Source organism: Lissotriton vulgaris, chromosome 4_1, assembly GCF_964263255.1.
Source record: "Lissotriton vulgaris chromosome 4_1, aLisVul1.2, whole genome shotgun sequence".
Taxonomy (NCBI): domain Eukaryota; kingdom Metazoa; phylum Chordata; class Amphibia; order Caudata; family Salamandridae; genus Lissotriton; species Lissotriton vulgaris.
In genome coordinates, this window is record NC_141691.1 from 1,979,828,216 (window position 1) to 1,979,847,755 (window position 19,540).

Sequence of the window (19,540 nt, forward strand, 5' to 3'; positions counted from 1 at the left end):
CGCAACTCAACTAGATGGGACAAGGTTCAGAATTGAAGTGTCATCAAAAGGCAAAAAGTTCCGCCGGATCCCGGGAGCCGGCCGCCTATGTCGGGGGCGATCTCAGGCTACACCAGTGCTATAAGACTTGGGGAGGGTGTCGGAGCCAAGCGTCTTCTCCGAGTCCATGGCCATCACACCGCCCCTCAGGGGCCTCCGTCAAGCTGTTTAGGAAGGTAACATATCACATTGTTTTCTAATGCAGTCAGGTCCACAAACGACACTCACTTACTTTGAGAATAGTGAAGCTGCAGTAGGTGGAAATAAGCTTCAGACAGTGTTACAAGCGCTGCTCAGAACTCTTAACTATGGCACCCAACATCCAGAACTTATGCTATTTGAGAATGGCAGTGACATCGAAGCATCTCAGGGACCAAAACCATTAACGTACTTTCACGTATGAAAATCTTACTTGGGGAGGGGGCAGGAGCGAAGCGCCCCCTCCCAGTCAGCGCCACCACACCGTATGTTGAAAATTTGAAGCCATCGTTCTACAAAGTCAACCAAACTTGGATTAAAAATCTAGAAAAATGTACAAACTGAAAACCAGTTTTGGTCTGCATAGCATCAGTAGCAACGCTTGAGTCAGCTTTGTGTCAAGCCGCAAATTTGATTCAACAAAGCACAGACATTGAAAAGGCTCAAATTCAGAACTCTAAACTATGGCACCCAACATCCAGGAGCTTGCCATCCGGATCTTGGAGCCTTGTGCTGCTTTCGATCTATTCACACATCGGTCCACTACTGACATCATCTTATAAACCAACGTTATGTAAATAGTTTTTTAATAAAATGTTTTACCCTGTTTCTTTGCTGGTGTGTTGTCTATATTTTTAATATTTGCATAGGGTTTGTCGTTATTTTGTGCGGGATGGGTGATGGAGCCGAGCTGTCTTGCAGCCCTCATGGTGTGGAGCTCAGTTCATCTCACTATTTTCGTATTTCTCATGAAGGGTTGTTCCTAATATTTCTATTTTAGCGAGGTCAAAAAGAGATCCAATTAGTGGCCTACTGATTTTGCTCGATTACTTTTATTTTTTTTACACGATTTTTCACTATCTGCAAAGACTAAACAGAGTATTGCGACTTTGTGCTTGTTTGTAAATAGAGAATGATCCAAAGAGAACCAATTCTAAAACAGTAAATGCTTGGACAACAATCAATCAAATGGAGAGACAAGCAGCCACGACGGATTACAACGGGGGTAAAGGCCTGCGTTAACTACCCTTCAGTATCTGCAAAGAGAGAGTACTACTAAGACAAAAGAGGGGAGGGGGGGGGGGTGCAGCGTTCAAAGCACATCAGCGTGCATAAATACGAAAATGTTTTTATTTATCACGTACTTGACATTTTAAAGCTTTTGATATTTGCTATTAAAAAACCAATGAAATTCACAGAAAAAACCATAGGTTATAGTGGATATATAGTTAGGAATTTGCATTTACAAAACCTTGAAAATTCAATGAAAAAACCATTGGTTTTAGGCCATATATAGTTAGGGATTTGCATTTACAAAACCTTATTTTACTCGCATAAAACCATTGAAATTCCATATATAGTTATAAGCGCTAACTATATATCGCGCACCCGCAATCCACTGCTGATGATGTCACATATTACATCATTCATGACATGGTTAGTGACATCACTGATGACATCTCAAATGACATCACTGATGACATCACTGATGACAACATCCAGTGACTGTATGTTTCTGTAAAGTTAAAATATCTCTTACATATTGAAGAATGAGTGGATATATAAGTGTCTGGATGAAGGATTTAGTAGGTGCATGACTGACTGTATGAGTGAGTGATTAAATGTGTCTCACTGAGTGCATGGGTTAATGGCTAAACTGTCTTAATTTGTGCATCATTATGTCTGTTGTTCTGTAAACTGTTCCATGTGTTGATAAGTAGCTATATGAGTAACTATATGGGTTATTGATTGGTTGCCCAAGTATTTGTATGGGATACTGAGTGTGTGTGTGGGTAGCTGGGAGGTGTGTGACTCTGTGCATAGATGTGTGAGCAGTTGATTCACTAGATGTATGGTTTCAAAAGTCCATGTGGAAACAGCTGTATGGGCGGTTGACTGTGTGCATGAGTGTATTGGTGAGTGAATGGATATCTCAGTGCTACATGTCAAAGTAAGTACATATGTAAAACACAGTACATGTGAGAGTTGACATATATAAATAACTGTGCATAAGAGCCAGTGAATGTGTGAGTGGCTGTATGGATCATTGTGAACTTGTATCAGGGATTGTATAAGAGAGTAAATATGTGTTAGTATATGTTTGAATAAGTAAAGTTTGTATAACTGTATATTTGAGGAAATGGAGGTGTGATTGATTCTTTGCATGACTGACTAGGTGTGTGAGTAACTCCATGGATGAGTGACAGTCTGTGAGTGTCTGTTTACACTGATTGTATCTAAGGTTATATTAGAGTCTGAAGAGGTTCATCGTATTATCACATGAATGATATCATCAGTGATGTTATCAGTCATGTCAAATGAGATGTTTTCAGTGATGTCATCAGTGATGTCATTTGAGATGTCATCAGTGATGTCATCAGTGATGTCACTAACCATGTCATGAATGATGTAATATGTGACATCATCAGCAGTGGATTGCGGGTGCGCGATATATAGTTAGCGCTTATAACTATATATGGAATTTCAATGGTTTTATGCGAGTAAAATAAGGTTTTGTAAATGCAAATCCCTAACTATATATGGCCTAAAACCAATGGTTTTTTCATTGAATATATATATATATATATTAATATATCACTTTTCACATTTGTCCAAAAACGAGGCTCACTCACAACAGATAAAATAACTTTGCAATCTACCAGAATCTGCGCATCACTTCAGTTTTTATTCTTTGCCCAACGCGTTTCAGATCCTCCAATCCTTGTTCACGGGCTGGCGATAAATGAACAAAAGGTCAATCTTACGGACTCTCTTTAAATACCCAAAGAGTTTCATTATTAAGCTCAAGTGAGCACATGATCGTTCGTATTGCATCATGGAAATAGTAGTCCATCGCCAATTCATCATATATCGTCATTATTCACAGTCATTGTTTTCTCCATATCAACCCTGATAAGTTGTGAAGGTACACAGAATACCTGGTGAATTAAATCCGCAATCTGATGTCCTGCCGGGCTCCGTGTTCAAAGGGCCCCAGGTCCGCCATTACAGTCCCAGGCGGAGGTGCGCCTCCACGGCTGGACTGCCGTGTTTACATCACTTTTCACATTTGTCCAAAAACGAGGCTCACTCACAACAGATAAAATAACTTTGCAATCCACCAGAATCTGCGCATCACTTCAGTTTTTATTCTTTGCCCAACGCGTTTCAGATACTCCAATCCTTGTTCACGGGCTGGCGATAAATGAACAAAAGGTCAATCTTAGGGACTCTCTTTAAATACCCAAAGAGTTTCATTATTAAGCTCAAGTGAGAAGAAACTCTAAAGTACAGTTCAACTCATACATTCAGAGTTATAGATTGATAAAAACTTTAAAACTATTAAAAGAAAAAAAACATATCATAGGCATCACATTTCTAGGTTGAAATGTGGGATTCAACTCAATCATAAAAAGTATAAATTGTTAAAAATGTAAAAAAAACCCTCATCATTATTGGACCGTATAGGGCTGGAACCAGGAGTATGATGCATATTCGCAGCAACCCAAGGCAATAACAACAATAGCCTCCAAAGAGCCAAAATCTTCAATGAGGTCCATTATGATGTCAACCAGCAAATGATATGCAGCCAACGCAGATCTTGGGGTGTCAATGATAAGATGCAAAACAGCAGCGATATCTAGGGCCCGATTCACAAAAGTAATCTGAGACAAAAACCTAACTTTACGACTTATGGTATTCACAAAAGGGATTTAGTAGTACTAAAGTTAGGATTCCTAACTTTACTAATACTAAACTGAGACAAAATCCTAACTTTACGACTTTCGGTATTCACAAAAGGCATTTAGTAGTAGTAAAGTTAGGATTCCTAACTTCACTACTTTTAAACTGAGACAAAATCCTAACTTTATGACTTTCAGTATTCACAAAAGGCAATTAGTAGTAGTAAAGTTAGTATTCCTAACTTTACTACTACTAAATGCCTTTTGTGAATACCGAAATTCGTAAAGTTAGACTAATGTTTTGAATCGGGCCCCTAGTTATTACAAAGCAGATAAGGTAAGCTACTTCTCTTCCCCCTCAACCTCGATCTGCTTGTAACAGCTTCCTCCTGATGCCCCACATAAGGCTAAACAAAATTGCCACTGCGCAGGCCACTCATACTTAACGCTTCAGCATGACTATGTTTTCTCATCTACCTGCTTATTGGTGCGAGCCACTTAGCTCTTGGCCATAAATAGGCTGGACAGGTAAACAGGACATGTGCTGGCGATTCTACGCTAGCGATTCAAAGAGAGCAGAACCAAGATGGCACTGAGCTGTTACTCCAGGTGCTGGTGCTGGAATTAAGGGGAAGCGTGCTAAACCTTAACTGCATGTATAGTTTCCTATCCCTAGGGATCTGGATTATTTCTAAATATGGTTCTAGGAAGGCAATGGATTTATGGTCTCTGAACTCCTTAGTTAAGATTGGTGGTTACTGCCTGGGCTACCCATCTCTAGTACTGCATTTTGATATGGGCATTGATAGGAAGTGAAACTGGGTCCCTTTTTTCTCCCAGTGGTCCTTCAAACCCTAAATAGGATAATAGATACTTTACATTCTTTAACGACCCAATCTTGTTCTGCTTATCCAGAGAAAATACTTCATCAAGGGCCTTGGCATAGGAGCCTAGCTCAGGGGTGGACCTGAAGAAACTCAACCCCAACTCTTTACCTTCGCCCAGCCGCAATCTCCTCCTTCCCCCCATCGGTGCCTCAGACGTTCAAGTTCTAACCGATCACTACCTCAACTCCATGACCTCAATAATCGATGAGGCCGCCCCCTGCAGTTGAAGAGAGTTTCCACTAAGAACTCTAACCCTTGGTATGATGGTAGACTCAACGAAGAGAGACGTGCCATGCGTCTGGCAGAACGCACATGGAGATCAGCCCCCTCGGCATTGCACCTTAAGACCCTTAAGAAAAAGAGAAATGCCTACTTCAGGAACATCAAACGCTCAAAAACCGATTTCTTTAGCCTCCAGCTCGCCCAAGCTAAAAACCGACCAAGAAAACTGTTTGAGTTCATCAAAACACAATCCAAGGAACAATCACATAACACTATGGGCGATATACCATCCAGTGAAGACTTCTCTGCTTTCTTTAACCTTAAGGCTGATAACATCAGGAGCGATCTCCTCAATGACGTAAGACTTTACTCTAGCCCCCACAGCACAATACCCACTGAACCAAAAAACAATGCCACATGGTCGTCCTTTGACACCTACTCAGAAGAAACAATCAGCAAACTGCTCAGCACATTGAAACCTTCTAATCACCTCACAGACCCCCTTCCTGCTAACGCTGCAAAGGATCTCTCCCCACTGCTCCTCCCACTTTGGACCAAAATTATTAACAGTTCACTTCAACAAGGACTCATACCCGACTCCCTCAAAGTGGGACAAGTCACGCCTATACTCAAGAAACCAACAGCCGACCCTACTGACCTAAACAATTACCGTCCTATTACCAATATCCCCACCTTGGCCAAACTGCTGGAAAAATGCGTACAACTCCAATTAACAGAACACATTGTTCAGTTTGACCTCCTCAACCCTCATCAATCAGGCTTCCGTGCAGGACACAGTACGGAAACAGCCATGACACACATAATTGACGACGCCCTCCAAATTCTTGACCAAAACGATAGCTGCCTCCTCATCCTACTTGATCTCTCCTCAGCATTTGACACTGTCAAACACGAGAACTTACTCGAGCTGTTAAAAATCAGAATGGGTCTATCAGGGACTGTACTCAGATGGTTTACTTCCTTTCTACATAACCGGTCCCAGAAATTCAAGAGTAATAATTTGATGTCCCCACCGGTGCCTGTAACATTAGGCATCCCACAAGGATCTTCCCTATCCCCTACACTGTTTAACCTAGTCATGAAGCCACTCACCACGCTGTTACAGGCATCTAATGTACAATTTCACATGTACGCTGACGACACCCAACTCTATCTCAAATTACAATCCCCCGAAGACATCGAACTTCTGAACTCAACGCTCAGAAACACCCAATCATGGCTGGCCGAAAATCACCTCAAACTCAATGCATTGAAAACCGAGTTCCTTCTGATTTCACCCCCGCGAAGACCTCCATCACTCAAACATGGCTTAAGCACCTTACTGCACTCAATGTCCAACCTACCATTGTGGACTCTGTGAAATCCTTAGGCATAACCCTTGATACCAATCTGGATATGCAACTTCATATCAGCAAAGCAACTAGGGGGGCTAATCTCCAAATCAATACTTTGAGGAAACTTAAACCCTTCCTCCCAGCTAAGGACTTCCAAACTGCAGTACACGCCCTAGTCATTCCTGGGATAGACTACGGAAGCGTCGCCCTCTGCGGACTCCCCCTATCAACAACCGCACCCCTAAGAGCCTCCCTGAATGCTGCAGCGAGACTCATCACTGGATCCAAAAAACGCTCGCACATTTCCCATGACTTTAAATCCCTGAACTGGCTACCTTTTGAAGCCAGAATCCATCTGAAAATCGCCTGCATGACGCACATGGCTGTACACCACAATTTGCCTAGCTACCTCACTCAGAAGCTCTCTATCTCAGGTGGCTCAAGAGCCACTAGAAGCACAAAAAATCTTCTCCTGAAACCTCATAGATTTCGGAAGGAAAAAACGTATAAATGCTACTTCTCAGGAATGGCACCCAGGATCTGGAACCACTCCCTCCAGAAACCAGACTTATCTCCTCCTCTGCATTTTTCAAGAAGGAAGTAAAAGCTATCGTCATGGCTAAATTCACCTGAACTTTTACTTTGGATTTACTTGAGACTGTGCATCTACTTGTACCATTCATCTTGTCTAACCGACTTTGCTCTATGATGTTCCTACCCTAATCTGCTACCCTCTTCTTTTCTACAACTCTTTGGTACCTACCCTCTTATTTTCTACAACTCTTTGATGCACCCACCCTATTTTGCTACCCACTTATTTTCTACAGTTACTCTGTGCTCAAAAGACTGTTTCTCACTCTCATGTTTTCCCTCCCCTTGTTTTGTTGTAAAGCGCTCTGATATCTGTAAAGATCTTGTTCGCGCTATATAAAACTTTCAAATAAATAAATACATAAATAATCCTCCTCCAGAATAGAAGTGGGCAGAGCTTAGCCTTGTCAGCGATTGATTTACTGCCCAAGTCTATCATTAAGGTGCGAAGGGGCGGGGGGGTACTCTGTGGTAGCTGGACCAAACTTCTCGGAAACCTGTTCTCAACTCTAGTTAAGTCGACCAACCTTTTGAAACCCCACAGCTCTGCTCCATATAGGGCTGAGCTCACTGCTTTGGATTAATGTATCTGCAGTGGCACTGCCACTGGTTTCCTATAGGGAAGTTCCTTTCTCAGAGCCCCAGCTGTTTGAGTGGGCTTCAGGGTAGATTTGGCCGCTTGGGGTTTCCAGGATATACTTTTAGCGAATGTCTGACATAATATCGACAGACAGAATATCAAAATACAAAAATATCGGCACAAAAATATCGACATCAAAAATATCTAAGTCATATCTTCATAAAGGTAAGTACAAAAATATCGAAAAAATAATATCGTAGTACAAAAATATCGAAATTAAAAATATCGTTTTTTTAAATGTATTAATAATAATGTAAAATTAATTTTAAAATACATATAATTTTACAAATATTAGATAAAAATATTAAAACAAAATTAAAACTAATACATATACATTTAAAATAAATAAAACACTTAATAATTTAATGTAATTTTTTTTAAATTTCATTTAATTGATTTAATGTAAATTTTTATTATTTTTACCCTGTACGCCTGTACCCCAAAAACCCAAAACTGACCCTGAGCCCTAAAAATATCCCTGTACCCCAAAAACCCAAAACTGACCCTGAACCCTAAAAATATCCCTGTACCCCAAAAACCCAAAACTGACCCTGAACCCTAAAAATACCCCTTTACCCAAAAACTGAAAACTGACCCTGAACCCTAAAAATACCCCTTTACCCAAAAACTGAAAACTGACTCTGAACCCAAAAAATACCCCTTTACCCAAGAACTGAAAACTGACCCTGAACCCTAAAAATACCCCTTTACCCAAAAACTGAAAACTGACCCTGAACCCTAAAAATACCCCTTTACCCAAAAACTGAAAACTGACCCTGAACCCTAAAAATACCCCTTTACCCAAGAACTGAAAACTGACCCTGAACCCTAAAAATACCCCTTTACCCAGAAACTGAAAACTGACTCTGAACCCTAAAAATACCCCTTTACCCAAAAACTGAAAACTGACCCTGAACCCTAAAAATACCCCTTTACCCAAGAACTGAAAACTGACCCTGAACCCTAAAAATACCCCTTTACCCAAAAACTGAAAACTGACCCTGAACCCTAAAAATACTCCTTTACCCGAAATAAAATAATATTATTTAATTACCAAATAATTATTAATTAACAATAACAATAAAGTAAATATATTAGCACATTAGCTGTAATTAATTTAATTTAATTTAATAATTAATATTATTTTTCCCAATTAATTAATTAAGAATAACAAAAAATTATATATAACAAAAAATTACTCTAATTAATGTAATTAACTAATTAATATTAATTCATTACCAAATAATTAATATTTAAAAATATGTACAAATTTATATTAATTAATTAACTAATTAATATAAATTAATTACCAATTAATTATTAATTAAAATATGTACAAACATATATTAATTAATTATTATTAAATTACTTCCCACCCTATTCCCCTTTAAACCCATAACCCGCTACAGAACATATTTATCAATTAATCAATTAATTAAAATTAATTACAAATTAATTCTCAATTAATTAATTAATAATTCCTACTAATTAATAATTAATTTAACATAATTAAATTACTTCCCACCCTATTCCCCTATAAACCCACAACCCGCTACAGTAGTAAAAGACAATATTTAATTAAATTACATTAAAAATAAATAATAAAACATAATAAATACAATATAATATACACTAAATTTATTTAAAAATTGATATTAGTAACATCGAAGTTATTTATTTCGATATTATTGACATCGATATTTAAAACTTCGATATTACTGATATCATACTAATATCGATATTAAGACTGTCGATATTACTTACCTTCGATATTTTGTCCCATCGATATTTAAACTTCGATATAATTGTATATCGAAATTTAAAACTCGATATTTTGTCTGTGTACCACTTTTAGCAAAAGTTATTCCCAGGTAGTTGAAGGTGCTGACTCTCTCAAGTGGGATACCTCTCAGAGTTGGACTACCCTTGTAGATTTGTGGCGAATGATCATCAGAAATTTTGTCTTTGAATTATTGATCTCATGAACCTGCGACTAAAAAATCAATAAAATGATTAGGCATTATTTGGAGCCCCCTAGGGGTTTTAGAGACGAGAAGAGTGTCATCTGCAAAAAGGAGCATCACAACCCTTTCACTCCCCAGCAGAGGTGCATCGGCTGGCATCGCTTGAAGATACTGCACAATATTGTTCATATAAAGGGAGAAAAGTGTAGCAGCCAAGACGGACCCTTGGTGAATGCCCCTGCTAATGTCAAGGGCATCAGTGAGCTGGCCTTGGTCATCCCACCAAACTTGAGATGGATAACTAGAGATAAAATCATTCCCATTTCTGATAAGACATACAACAGTTTCTGTCTGGGGATGAGATCAAAGGCACTTTTTAAATCGATAAAAGCCACATTTAGGCTTCCCCAGCCAATGACCAAAATGTTCAAAAGAGGAGAAGGAAGCAAAAAACATGGTCTACTGTTCCCGTCTTTTCCCTAAAACCAGCCTGGAAGGGACTTCCTGTATTTCAACCAGTAATGCTCGACATTGCAATTGTTGTATTGAAACAATAGGGCTAATGGGTCTGTAGTTGTTAGCGAAGTCCTGTCTCCTTTTTTATAGATCGGGATCACCTCTGCTCCCTTCCATGACTGGGGTGTATGGGCAACCCCAGCTATGGCATTCACAAGTATTAGAATATAGACCGACCAGCTTTCACTGTCATACACGAACAGGTCACCAGGCATGCCATCCGGACCAAGGGCCTTAGCTTGGACAATTGAATTAATAAAACACTAGATGTCATCACCCGTGAAGAGCTCCTTTAGAGATAGTTCTGGGTGATATGTTACCGAATCAGTCCGGGGGTGGGTCGGGGAGGGGGGGGGGCGCATACAGGAACTTAAAATGTTCATACCAAGCTTTTATTGCAATGTTACTAGAGGATAACAAGAGTCTCTCAGCGTCTCCCTGAGTCATTATGAGCCAGAATGATTTGGAGTCCTTGCAGCCACATGCCTCTCCAAAGAGCCTGCACCTACTCTCATCCCACTCCATTTTTGCTTTAACTAGGGCTTTTTTATAGGACTTTCTTGGGGCTTTTACAAGATCAGTAGTATTAGACCTGAGGGCGGACAATAATTTTTGTTTTATTTGCCAACATTCACGGTTAAACTATGCAGTCGACGGAAATGCACTAGAGCTGTACTATGGATGGCAGATTTATGCTTTTCATCCCTAGTATACAACACATTCGGTGCAGCCATCCTTGGTATTTTGGAGTGTGCCCTGTGCCCCAATGTGTTAAGATATTCTGCAGGGCTACCCCCAACATCAATCCGATCTGTCTTCCCCGACGGGACTTAAGTGGAAAGGTAAGTTCATTTGGTAGGGCCAGGATGATGGAGGCGGGGATCAGGGAAGTTGAGTGTCAACGTGGAAATCAATGTCATTAAGAACTTACGTCCAGTAAGACATGAGCGCTGGACAATCCCATAGGATATGTAAGATCGTGCCCGGAGATCCTCAATAGTGCCAGCGATCATTCATTCTGTATGGATTGCACTTGTGTAGCCGAGTAGTTGTCGGGTACCAGTAATTGACAATCTTTGTAGCCATTTCAATACTTGCCATATTGCAGGTGACATACCTAGATATTAGTAGACATTCCCTCATTCTTTCAGCGTCAGCTCTAGACCTATTTCCAACTGCTATAGTTTCTGGCTAGTATATTTGGATGGGGTAGCCACGGTGCTTATTAAGCGATGTAACTCAGAGATGAGTCGGTCTTTGGATGTCCTAGAGGGCAATCAACGCACAAAAGGTGGGGGAGTTGGCACTGTGCTACAAGGCAGATAGGTGGTTTTGTCACCCAGTGGTGGATCTGGAAGTAATGCCAATGCTCTGACTCCGGCAAAGCATCTTTTGTGCTCAGGGACTCAAAGGTGGCAGGCCCCTCCTGATAAACAGATGGCCGATAGACCCACTTGGTTGCTGAGGTGAAACACGGGGTCATTCAACACCGGAGTGAAGTCTGGGTTTCCACCTATGGGCATCAGGGGAGAGGGAAAGGAGGTGAGGTCCTCCTGCATCGCCAATTTATCACAGGCATCAAGAGAAGATTTAGTGATGGGCGAAAGGTAGAGGCTCTTGGGTTGAGCATGTTGGGGGAGCAAAGGAATTCTCCACAAGGCCTGCCCCACTAAGTCCTTATCTATGAAAAGCCAGTGCTTCTCAGACTCCTCATGAGACCTCTCCACAAAGGCTTTGAGTTGGGCAGCCTGATAGTAGCCCTAAAGTTTTGGGGTCCCTAGACCTCCTTCAATTGGGGGTCTGTAACTTGGATCCCTGAGCAAACTGTTATTTTTATCAGCTCACACAAATCAGTTGAGCTCCTTTTGAAGGGATCGTAGTGTCCCAGAAGGTGGCTCGGCCAGGAGAACTTGAAAAAGGGACTGAAACTTAGGGGAGAATAGCCATCTTACCAGCAGCAATGCACCCAATCCTGGAGAGAATCACCATCGATGTACGTTTGACTTGATCTGCCGGGTTAAATTCTGGTAGTTAAGAGCCACTGTTGGCAGGATCAGGTATAATATGGAGCCCAAGATAGGGAATAAATGCTGTTGCCCACTGAATGGGAAAGGTCTGTTGTAAGGTGTCCAACGTATGTGGTCGAAGGGGCAGATTAACGTCTTGTGACTTGTGGATATTCACTTTAAAATCTGCTGTCTGGCAAAATGCATCCAATTCATCTAGAAAGGCAGGTAGGGAAGTGGAGGGAACCTCTGGGGTCACCTGTGTGTAGGCTAATAGTATGATGCTCTCTCCTGAATAGGATCCCTCGTATGTTAGGATTGGTCAGAGCTCTATGCGCCATATATAGAACAAAGAGCTGGGGTAACAAAGGGCACCCCTGCCATATACCTCTACTAAGGGGAACATAGCATAGGAGTGTCCGTTCACCCAACCCACCACAGTAGGTTGGTTATAGCTGCTAACGATTTATCCACTGAAGTGGTCCCCAAGCTCAAAGTGTTAAGAGGGGCCACTAGGTACAGCCAGTGAACTGTATCAAATGATTTCTCAGCGTCTATGGCGAGTACCATTCGCTCTTGGTCATACCGTTGTGCTTTATCGATGAGGTGAAGAATCTGTCTTGTATCATCGCTACATTGCTGTTGGTGCACAAATCATTCTTGGCCCAGGTCTATAAGACCTGGTAAGAGGTGAAGTGTGAGTTCTTGATGGCATGCAGTTGGGGCGTCCACTGGCAGTTGCCATGCTGCATTGAGGTTTTGGTAGAAATCTTAAAAGGTTTCTACTATATGTGGGTCATCCGTTCACTCCCAACCATTAAGTCGCTCACCACTGGGACCCCAGTCTCCCGACACTGGATACTCAACCTATTGGCTAGGAGATGGCTGCTGCTATCACCTCCAATGTAATACCGGTGATGAGGCAGAGTGCTGCAAATTCTGCCCTGTCCATATTAATACCCTCTAGTTGAGCAGGGGCCGCCTCTAGTGGCCTCCTAATACTGGGAGCACCAGTCCTCTTATGGACAGGCTCAAGTTCTAAAGCTTGATGGGACTAGCGTTCCCTCATGTTCCGATATAGCTTATTGTCTGTGGCTGAGATTGCAATTAGCCCGCTCTTATGACAGTCTTTAAAGTATCCCACAAGGTAGTGATTGCAGTATTAGAAGTATCATTGATAGCTAAGTATTCCTTCTTCGCCTTGGTAAGTTGCTCAACATTCTCAGGCTGTTGTATTAAGGCTTCATGGAGACACCAGGTTCAAGAGGATCAGCTAGGGGGCAGAACCTTGAGGGCGACTATCATGTCAGAGTGATGGGAGAGCGAGCAAAGTTCCATACCCATGGTCTGGACTATAGAGGAGCCCTCAGGCACATCTAGGGAGTAGTCCAATCTAGCAAAAGTTTTGAGCGCAAAGGTATAAAATGTGTAATTTTGGAATAGTGGGTGTGTGGACCTCTAAATACCATCTAGGCCTCCCTCACCCACCTTGCTGCCTCCGCACAAAGGGCTCTCTCCCTCCGCTCATCCCAGGAGGGAGAAAGAGTGTGGGAGTACAAAGATCTCAAACTCAGCCCAACCAGGAAGTTTCTGCAGAAGGCCCAGATTGACCTCCCCCGGGCGCCTCTCACCTAACTGTCTTTCACACTGTGGATGTCAATCTGGCTGGGTTAGGCGGCTGCACAGCTCCCAAACCTTCAGTCGCATGGGGCTTTCCATGGAAAGGAAGGGGGGCTGTGCCCCAGGGATGCAGACCCGTCACGATGGCCAGTGACACCTGGGCTCATCACCAGGCCTCAGCATGCACTCTCACCACCGCTCCACATCAAGTCCACCATCATGAGCTCCGGTCTGCCCCTGGAGAGAACCAGGCCAATGGCGACCAGTACGTAGCACTCAGCCCTGATCACAAGCACAGCCTCCTGCAGGGAAGCCAAGTCCCCAGGCCACTTCCACGGCTCTACTTCTGTAGCAGCACTGTCCGAGCACACCAGGTGGCTTAGCGTGCGACCGCCTTCAGGGCTGGATTGGTGGCTGCAGTCCGGTATTGTCGACGGAGGAGGAAGCAGTGCTCTGGATGGGCCGGGTGTGGTGGAGTGGTCAGGGGACTCCCCGACCCTCCAGTACCTTGATCTCTAGGCCTCCGACTCTCCCAGGCCTCGCACCATCCGAGAGATCAAGCAGGCCAAAATGCAGGTGAATCTAGGCTCAAGCTCTGGCTATCTCTGCCCCCGAGGAAGCACCAGGGTAGCAGCATTCTGGTAGGGGCTCCAACACGGGCTGTAGGGCTCTGAGCGACCAGTCCGACAGTGGGGAGCTGAGAGACCAAAACAAATCTCAGCTGCCTGACATCATGGCCACGTCCAACACATATATCAACATATATTTGTAGTATCAAGGCAAGTCCAGAGCACACAAAATTAGGTAAGATATTGTGAAGTGTATCACATACTTTCAAACAAAAAGGATAAGATCGTCACCAGTATGTATTCTCTCAAAGATTTTTATTTCTTTTCACTACTGATGCTCCTATCAGAAGGAGATCAACCAGGGAAAATGGCCAACCGACACGCATTTCGTCAACGGATATTTAACCGTGACTCTTCAGGGCTGATCTCTTGTGAGACAAAGCGGTATCGGGGGACCGGTGATACTTCCAACCCGGTCCTAGTCGGGTTAAGTAGTGAAACAGACCAAGATGGTAGTTTTTCAGCAGGATATCAAGGATGCGTCCAAAATTAGGACGGGCGGGTAATGCCATCTATAGAACACAGCTGTGGCTGTCTGCTAACGCTTAGTCGGAGCGTGTAATGGTTGCCGGATATTGTAGTATAATGCTAATATGCATCTGTGGGTGTAGTATTTTTTTATTTGTGTCTACTCAATTTGCTAAAACACAAAAGATGCACATGCACAAATGCACATCTAAGAGTTAAATAAATGTGGATATATACAATTTTACGACTCCAATTATTCTCAAAACACAAAATAAATATGGATAAATACCAACAAGATAGACAAAAAATAAATATGGATAAATACAGCATAAATGTTAAAGAAAGAAATAACATAAAAAAATGAGCCCTGTATATAAACTATCACTGAGATTCAAGCATCTTTGAATGCAGTTAATCACCATATTGTAGCTAGTATTGGAGATGGAGAGAATTTAGACATTCAGAGAATTTGTGAAAATATCGATTGAGACATAATTAAATTATTAGACCACTAGTGGGATCATGTCCACATTTCTTGGTAAAAGTATGAAATGATTCATGATCGAGTAAAGGTAAGAAGTGAACCAGGACAACTAGTTTGTTCTGTAGTTGTTCGTTGTAAATCAAATTCAGAATATCGTTAAGTACTAGCTGTGAAATGATAAAGAAACTTTTGTTATGCACAGGCTGTGCACAACAAAAGTTTCTTTATCATGATCGTTCATAACCGCAAATAAATTTTGGGGAAATCAAGAGACGATACGAGTTTCAAACCTCATTTCACAGCTAGTACTTAACTAGATTCTGAATGTGATTTACAATGAACAACCACAGAACAATCTACTTGTCCTGGTGCACTTATGTTTCTGAATTAATGGGTAAGGGGTTTCCCATTTTAAAGGGTACCCGAATTTTCTACATTGATAAACAGGCTGGCAAAAAAAAGTGGCCATTACAACTTCTAGACTTTTGCATATATGGTTGAGTAAAGGCAGTGGCCACTGGTAGGCAAAATGGTAGCAGGATGGCAGGGGAAGGTGAGGGGGTTAGGAAAAGAAAGAAAACTTCCCTGGGCAATCACAATACTGTGTTACAACAGCGTTGTGATTGGTCTGAGCGCCGTGGTTCGGGCGTTCAGAGAGGGAGTCGGAGGCGGTGATGGCCTCCACCCAGGCTGTGCAATACAGGTGGTAGAGAACATGCAAAGTGAGCATGACGGTTTAGCTGGCCGGAGACGGCTGGTCAAACCTCCATACGCACTTAAGATGCAGCAGCTATACTCCCTCCTCCCTCTGGGTCACAGGAGCCCAGGCCCACCCCGCCCTACCCTGGCTCCAACTGCAGTACAAAAAATAAAATGGTAATAACATTCTGTTATTATCATATAATTGTTTCCTTTGCACTGCTTTAAAGCAGCGGGCGATGCTCCTCCGCCTTAGCGGAGGAGCAGCCGCTGAGTGAAGGACATTTGCCAGTTTTAGAGCAAAATCTCTTATTAGATTTTTCTAGGAGTTCCAGTGACATCCGTGGCAACCTTCAATAAGAAAATGCAGGGTGTGGAAGAACAGATACCCCATTGATTCAAAACACCCTGCTTCTTCTTGAACTACTGGTCATGTGCAAGACAGATTTTACATTTTTCCTCTACGTCAAACTGTTTTCTTTCAGTGGTGTTAATTGAATTGTTCCAATAGGATTACTATTTGAGCATGACAAAAATTGCTTTTCAAACCTACATGCTTAAGATAAAATTGAATCTAGGTCCCAGCTGAGTTGTTCATCCAACCAAGCACATAATGCCATAGTCTTCTCAATTGTCCATATAGACATAGAAATCCTATTGATACACTTTCATACCTATTGCATAAACGGTATTAGTGGTCTGGAGTTGGGTGCACTAACTATGGAACCTTTCTTCGTTTCAGTGGATCTTTTTGACATTCCTGTGGTCACGAAGATGTGCGCCCCATCATGCGATATACCAGAACCTGATGGAGCTTCAACTAACGCCACCCAAGACTGCTGCAGCCAGGACCTGTGCAATGACCTGAGCATCGGTGACAACTTTGACTTCGGCAATGGGGCGAGTAGTGTCAAAATCAGCTCCATAGCAGGGGCCATTTCGGTGTGCGTTGCCATCAGCGCCCTGCTAAAGCTTGAGCTATAAGATGGAGAAAATATTGCCTATGGGTGCAACGCTTTGTCGATGTCAATGAAGCCTCTCCACCAAACCCATCACAGAGAATGTTAAGCCTTGTTTGATTTCACAAAAGACCTCACTGCATATTCATATTACTTTAGTACCCAAAATTAGAGTAATTTTAAAGCATGAAAGAGCAATAAGTTGTTGAGTGACTTTGGAAATTAAAAGTGATTTGTAGTCCAATAAAATGAATCGTTAACAACTCTTAGTTCTGATTCTTGATTTGCTGCTTTCCAGTGGCTCTGGTGGAGTGCTCGTATGTAATGCAATTTTACAGCACGATTTCAGTTGAAGAGCAACAGTGCTTCGCATCAGTGTTTGATTGTGAGAAAATTCAGGAGTGTTGGAAAGTACCATCTCTTGTGTGGCCCCCAAATATTTGCCTTCTTTATCTGAACCACTTATGTTGACCATAGGGCACTGCATACTTTGCTCCTGCTAACCAGTGGTGAAATGTGTGTGCTCTCCATTTCTAAACATGGTAAAATTGGTATGCACCAAATTGTCATATTTCATGTCTTTTTAAGTCCCTGGTAAATGCTACTAAATGTACTCAGGGTCTGTAAATTAAATGCTAAAAGTACGCTCCAGCACTCATTGTGTCACCCACTGAAGTAGCACCGTACAGCATGTCTTCAGACATGCCCTTGCAGCCTGTGTGGGCAGTTTTATATTACTATTTTGACATGGCACAATAAACCTTTTGCCAGGCCTATGCTTCTTTTTCAATTCTCACAAGTCACCCCTAATGCCCATAAGGAAGGATACAGAGTATTCAAATATCAGGGCATGTACATTTAAGGGCCAATTACAATGTCGGTCGGAAGTCCTCTGACCGCTAGTTAGAAGCTTTCTGACAGCGGCCCGAGGCTTTCTGACCAACCCAGATGGTTTGCTGTCCGACCTGCAAATTACGATGTCGCCGGTCAGAGTGTGAACCGGCAGGTCATTTTGATGTGGTTCCGACCAGTACTCAGAGTCTTTCAGCCAATCGGAACCGCATCATAATCCCAGATGGACAGCATTTCCGCCGTCTGGATAACAATGCCGGTTTCTCACAGCCTTTCGGTGCCAGCCTTTCTGACATGGAAAGGCTGTCGGAAAGTGACTTTCGGGACCCATAGCAGGACACCCTTATCTCCATGGCCTACGTTTGGTGGCGTAGGCGGTACCTCAGGCGCCCCCCTGTAAATTCATGCACTGTGTGGCAGTCACCATGGGGCGCCTGCCACAGGGTGAAGGGTTTTACACACACCCCCATTTCTTTATGAGAGTCTGAATTACGGCCATAATGCAAGCTCCCATAGAGAAATGTGAGTATCCAACATAACAGTGTTTGGTCACATCATAATCAGGTGGTTGGAACCGGCGACCGGAGGTGGGTCCTTCTGGGGACCGAGACGGTGTGGGTCGGAGGCAATTCCAAACGACATCGTACTAAGCCCTTATTGATATACATGTCCTGGCAGTGAAGCACCTCCAAAGTCATTTTTCACTGTAGCAAGACTGACTTTCCCATAGGAAAACATTGGGTTACATTATAACACCTTATAGTGCTTAATTTTGGTTTGGGGCAGCTGCAAAATTGATTGAAGGACTCATTTTAATAGTAATTTAATATCTAAGCTAATGGCAAAGCCAGATTTTTTATTACTATTTAGAAAATTAAATTTTTAGAAATGTGTCATTTTCTTGCAGAAGCAAAGTGGCTTTCTGTCAGTTTCAGTGTCCCCTGATTGGTGAATGGCTCCACTGTGGTAAGATTTGGATTGCTCCCAGTGTAGGAAAGGCTTGGGTGTGGAGAATCTTTTTTCCTCATTTAGTAGGATGGCCTGGGTGTCTATGCCCAGCCCCTTCCAGAGCTTGCCCTGTCAGTAGCAGATGTAGCTCACACCTAGGCGTGCCTCACCTTGTCTCCCTAGTCAGCTTGACCCAGTGGTGGGTGGGATCTAGCCCACAGCTGGTTTGGAGTGACCACAATGGATGATTTACCCATTTCCATAGCCAGCAGGGAGGTCTGACCAGGAAAAGAAAAGTCCTGTTATGTTGGCTTTAAGTAGAGAGGAGAACTGTGGGATAGGTTACAGTACAACACACAGGAATCACTGCAAAACTGGGTGGGGACACCACTGGGAACATGTACCCCATTGGTGAGGAAATGCCAGGAGTTTAACCCACACACATGCTGGCACTGGGCATAAATATGGTAGCTCCAGTACCCCTCGGCCTGTAAAAACTAGAATAAGGACTCACCTGCTGTCTGAATTCTGTAGGAAGACTGGACCTGCCTGCCTTTACCCCAGGACCCTAGAATGGACTCCAAGTGTCAGTTGGCTGGCCTCCTGTTTGACCTACAGGGACACAAAAGGCTGCCAGAGGTCTTTTGCTGCAACTGCCCAGCTGATCAGTACCAACTGAACATGCCCAGTACCCTGCCTCTGCTTGCTTCTGTTGGTGGTTTTCTAAACCCAAGTGGTGGTTCCCCCATTTCTGGGCCGTTGGCTGGTGTTAGAGTGTAT

General features: G+C 42.7%; 1 protein-coding gene across 1 annotated transcript in view; it reads left to right on the plus strand.

The window, feature by feature from the left end:
• Positions 1 to 17,214, plus strand: part of LOC147724769 (secreted Ly-6/uPAR-related protein 1-like) — a 37,877-nt gene extending 20,663 nt beyond the window's left edge. Inside the window, exon 3 of the mRNA XM_086967061.1 lies at positions 16,744 to 17,214. Within this exon, the coding sequence (XP_086823187.1) occupies positions 16,744 to 16,985 (242 nt within the window). The 3' untranslated portion in view covers positions 16,986 to 17,214. The remainder of the gene's footprint in view (positions 1 to 16,743) is intronic.
• The last annotated feature ends 2,326 nt before the right edge of the window (positions 17,215 to 19,540 follow it).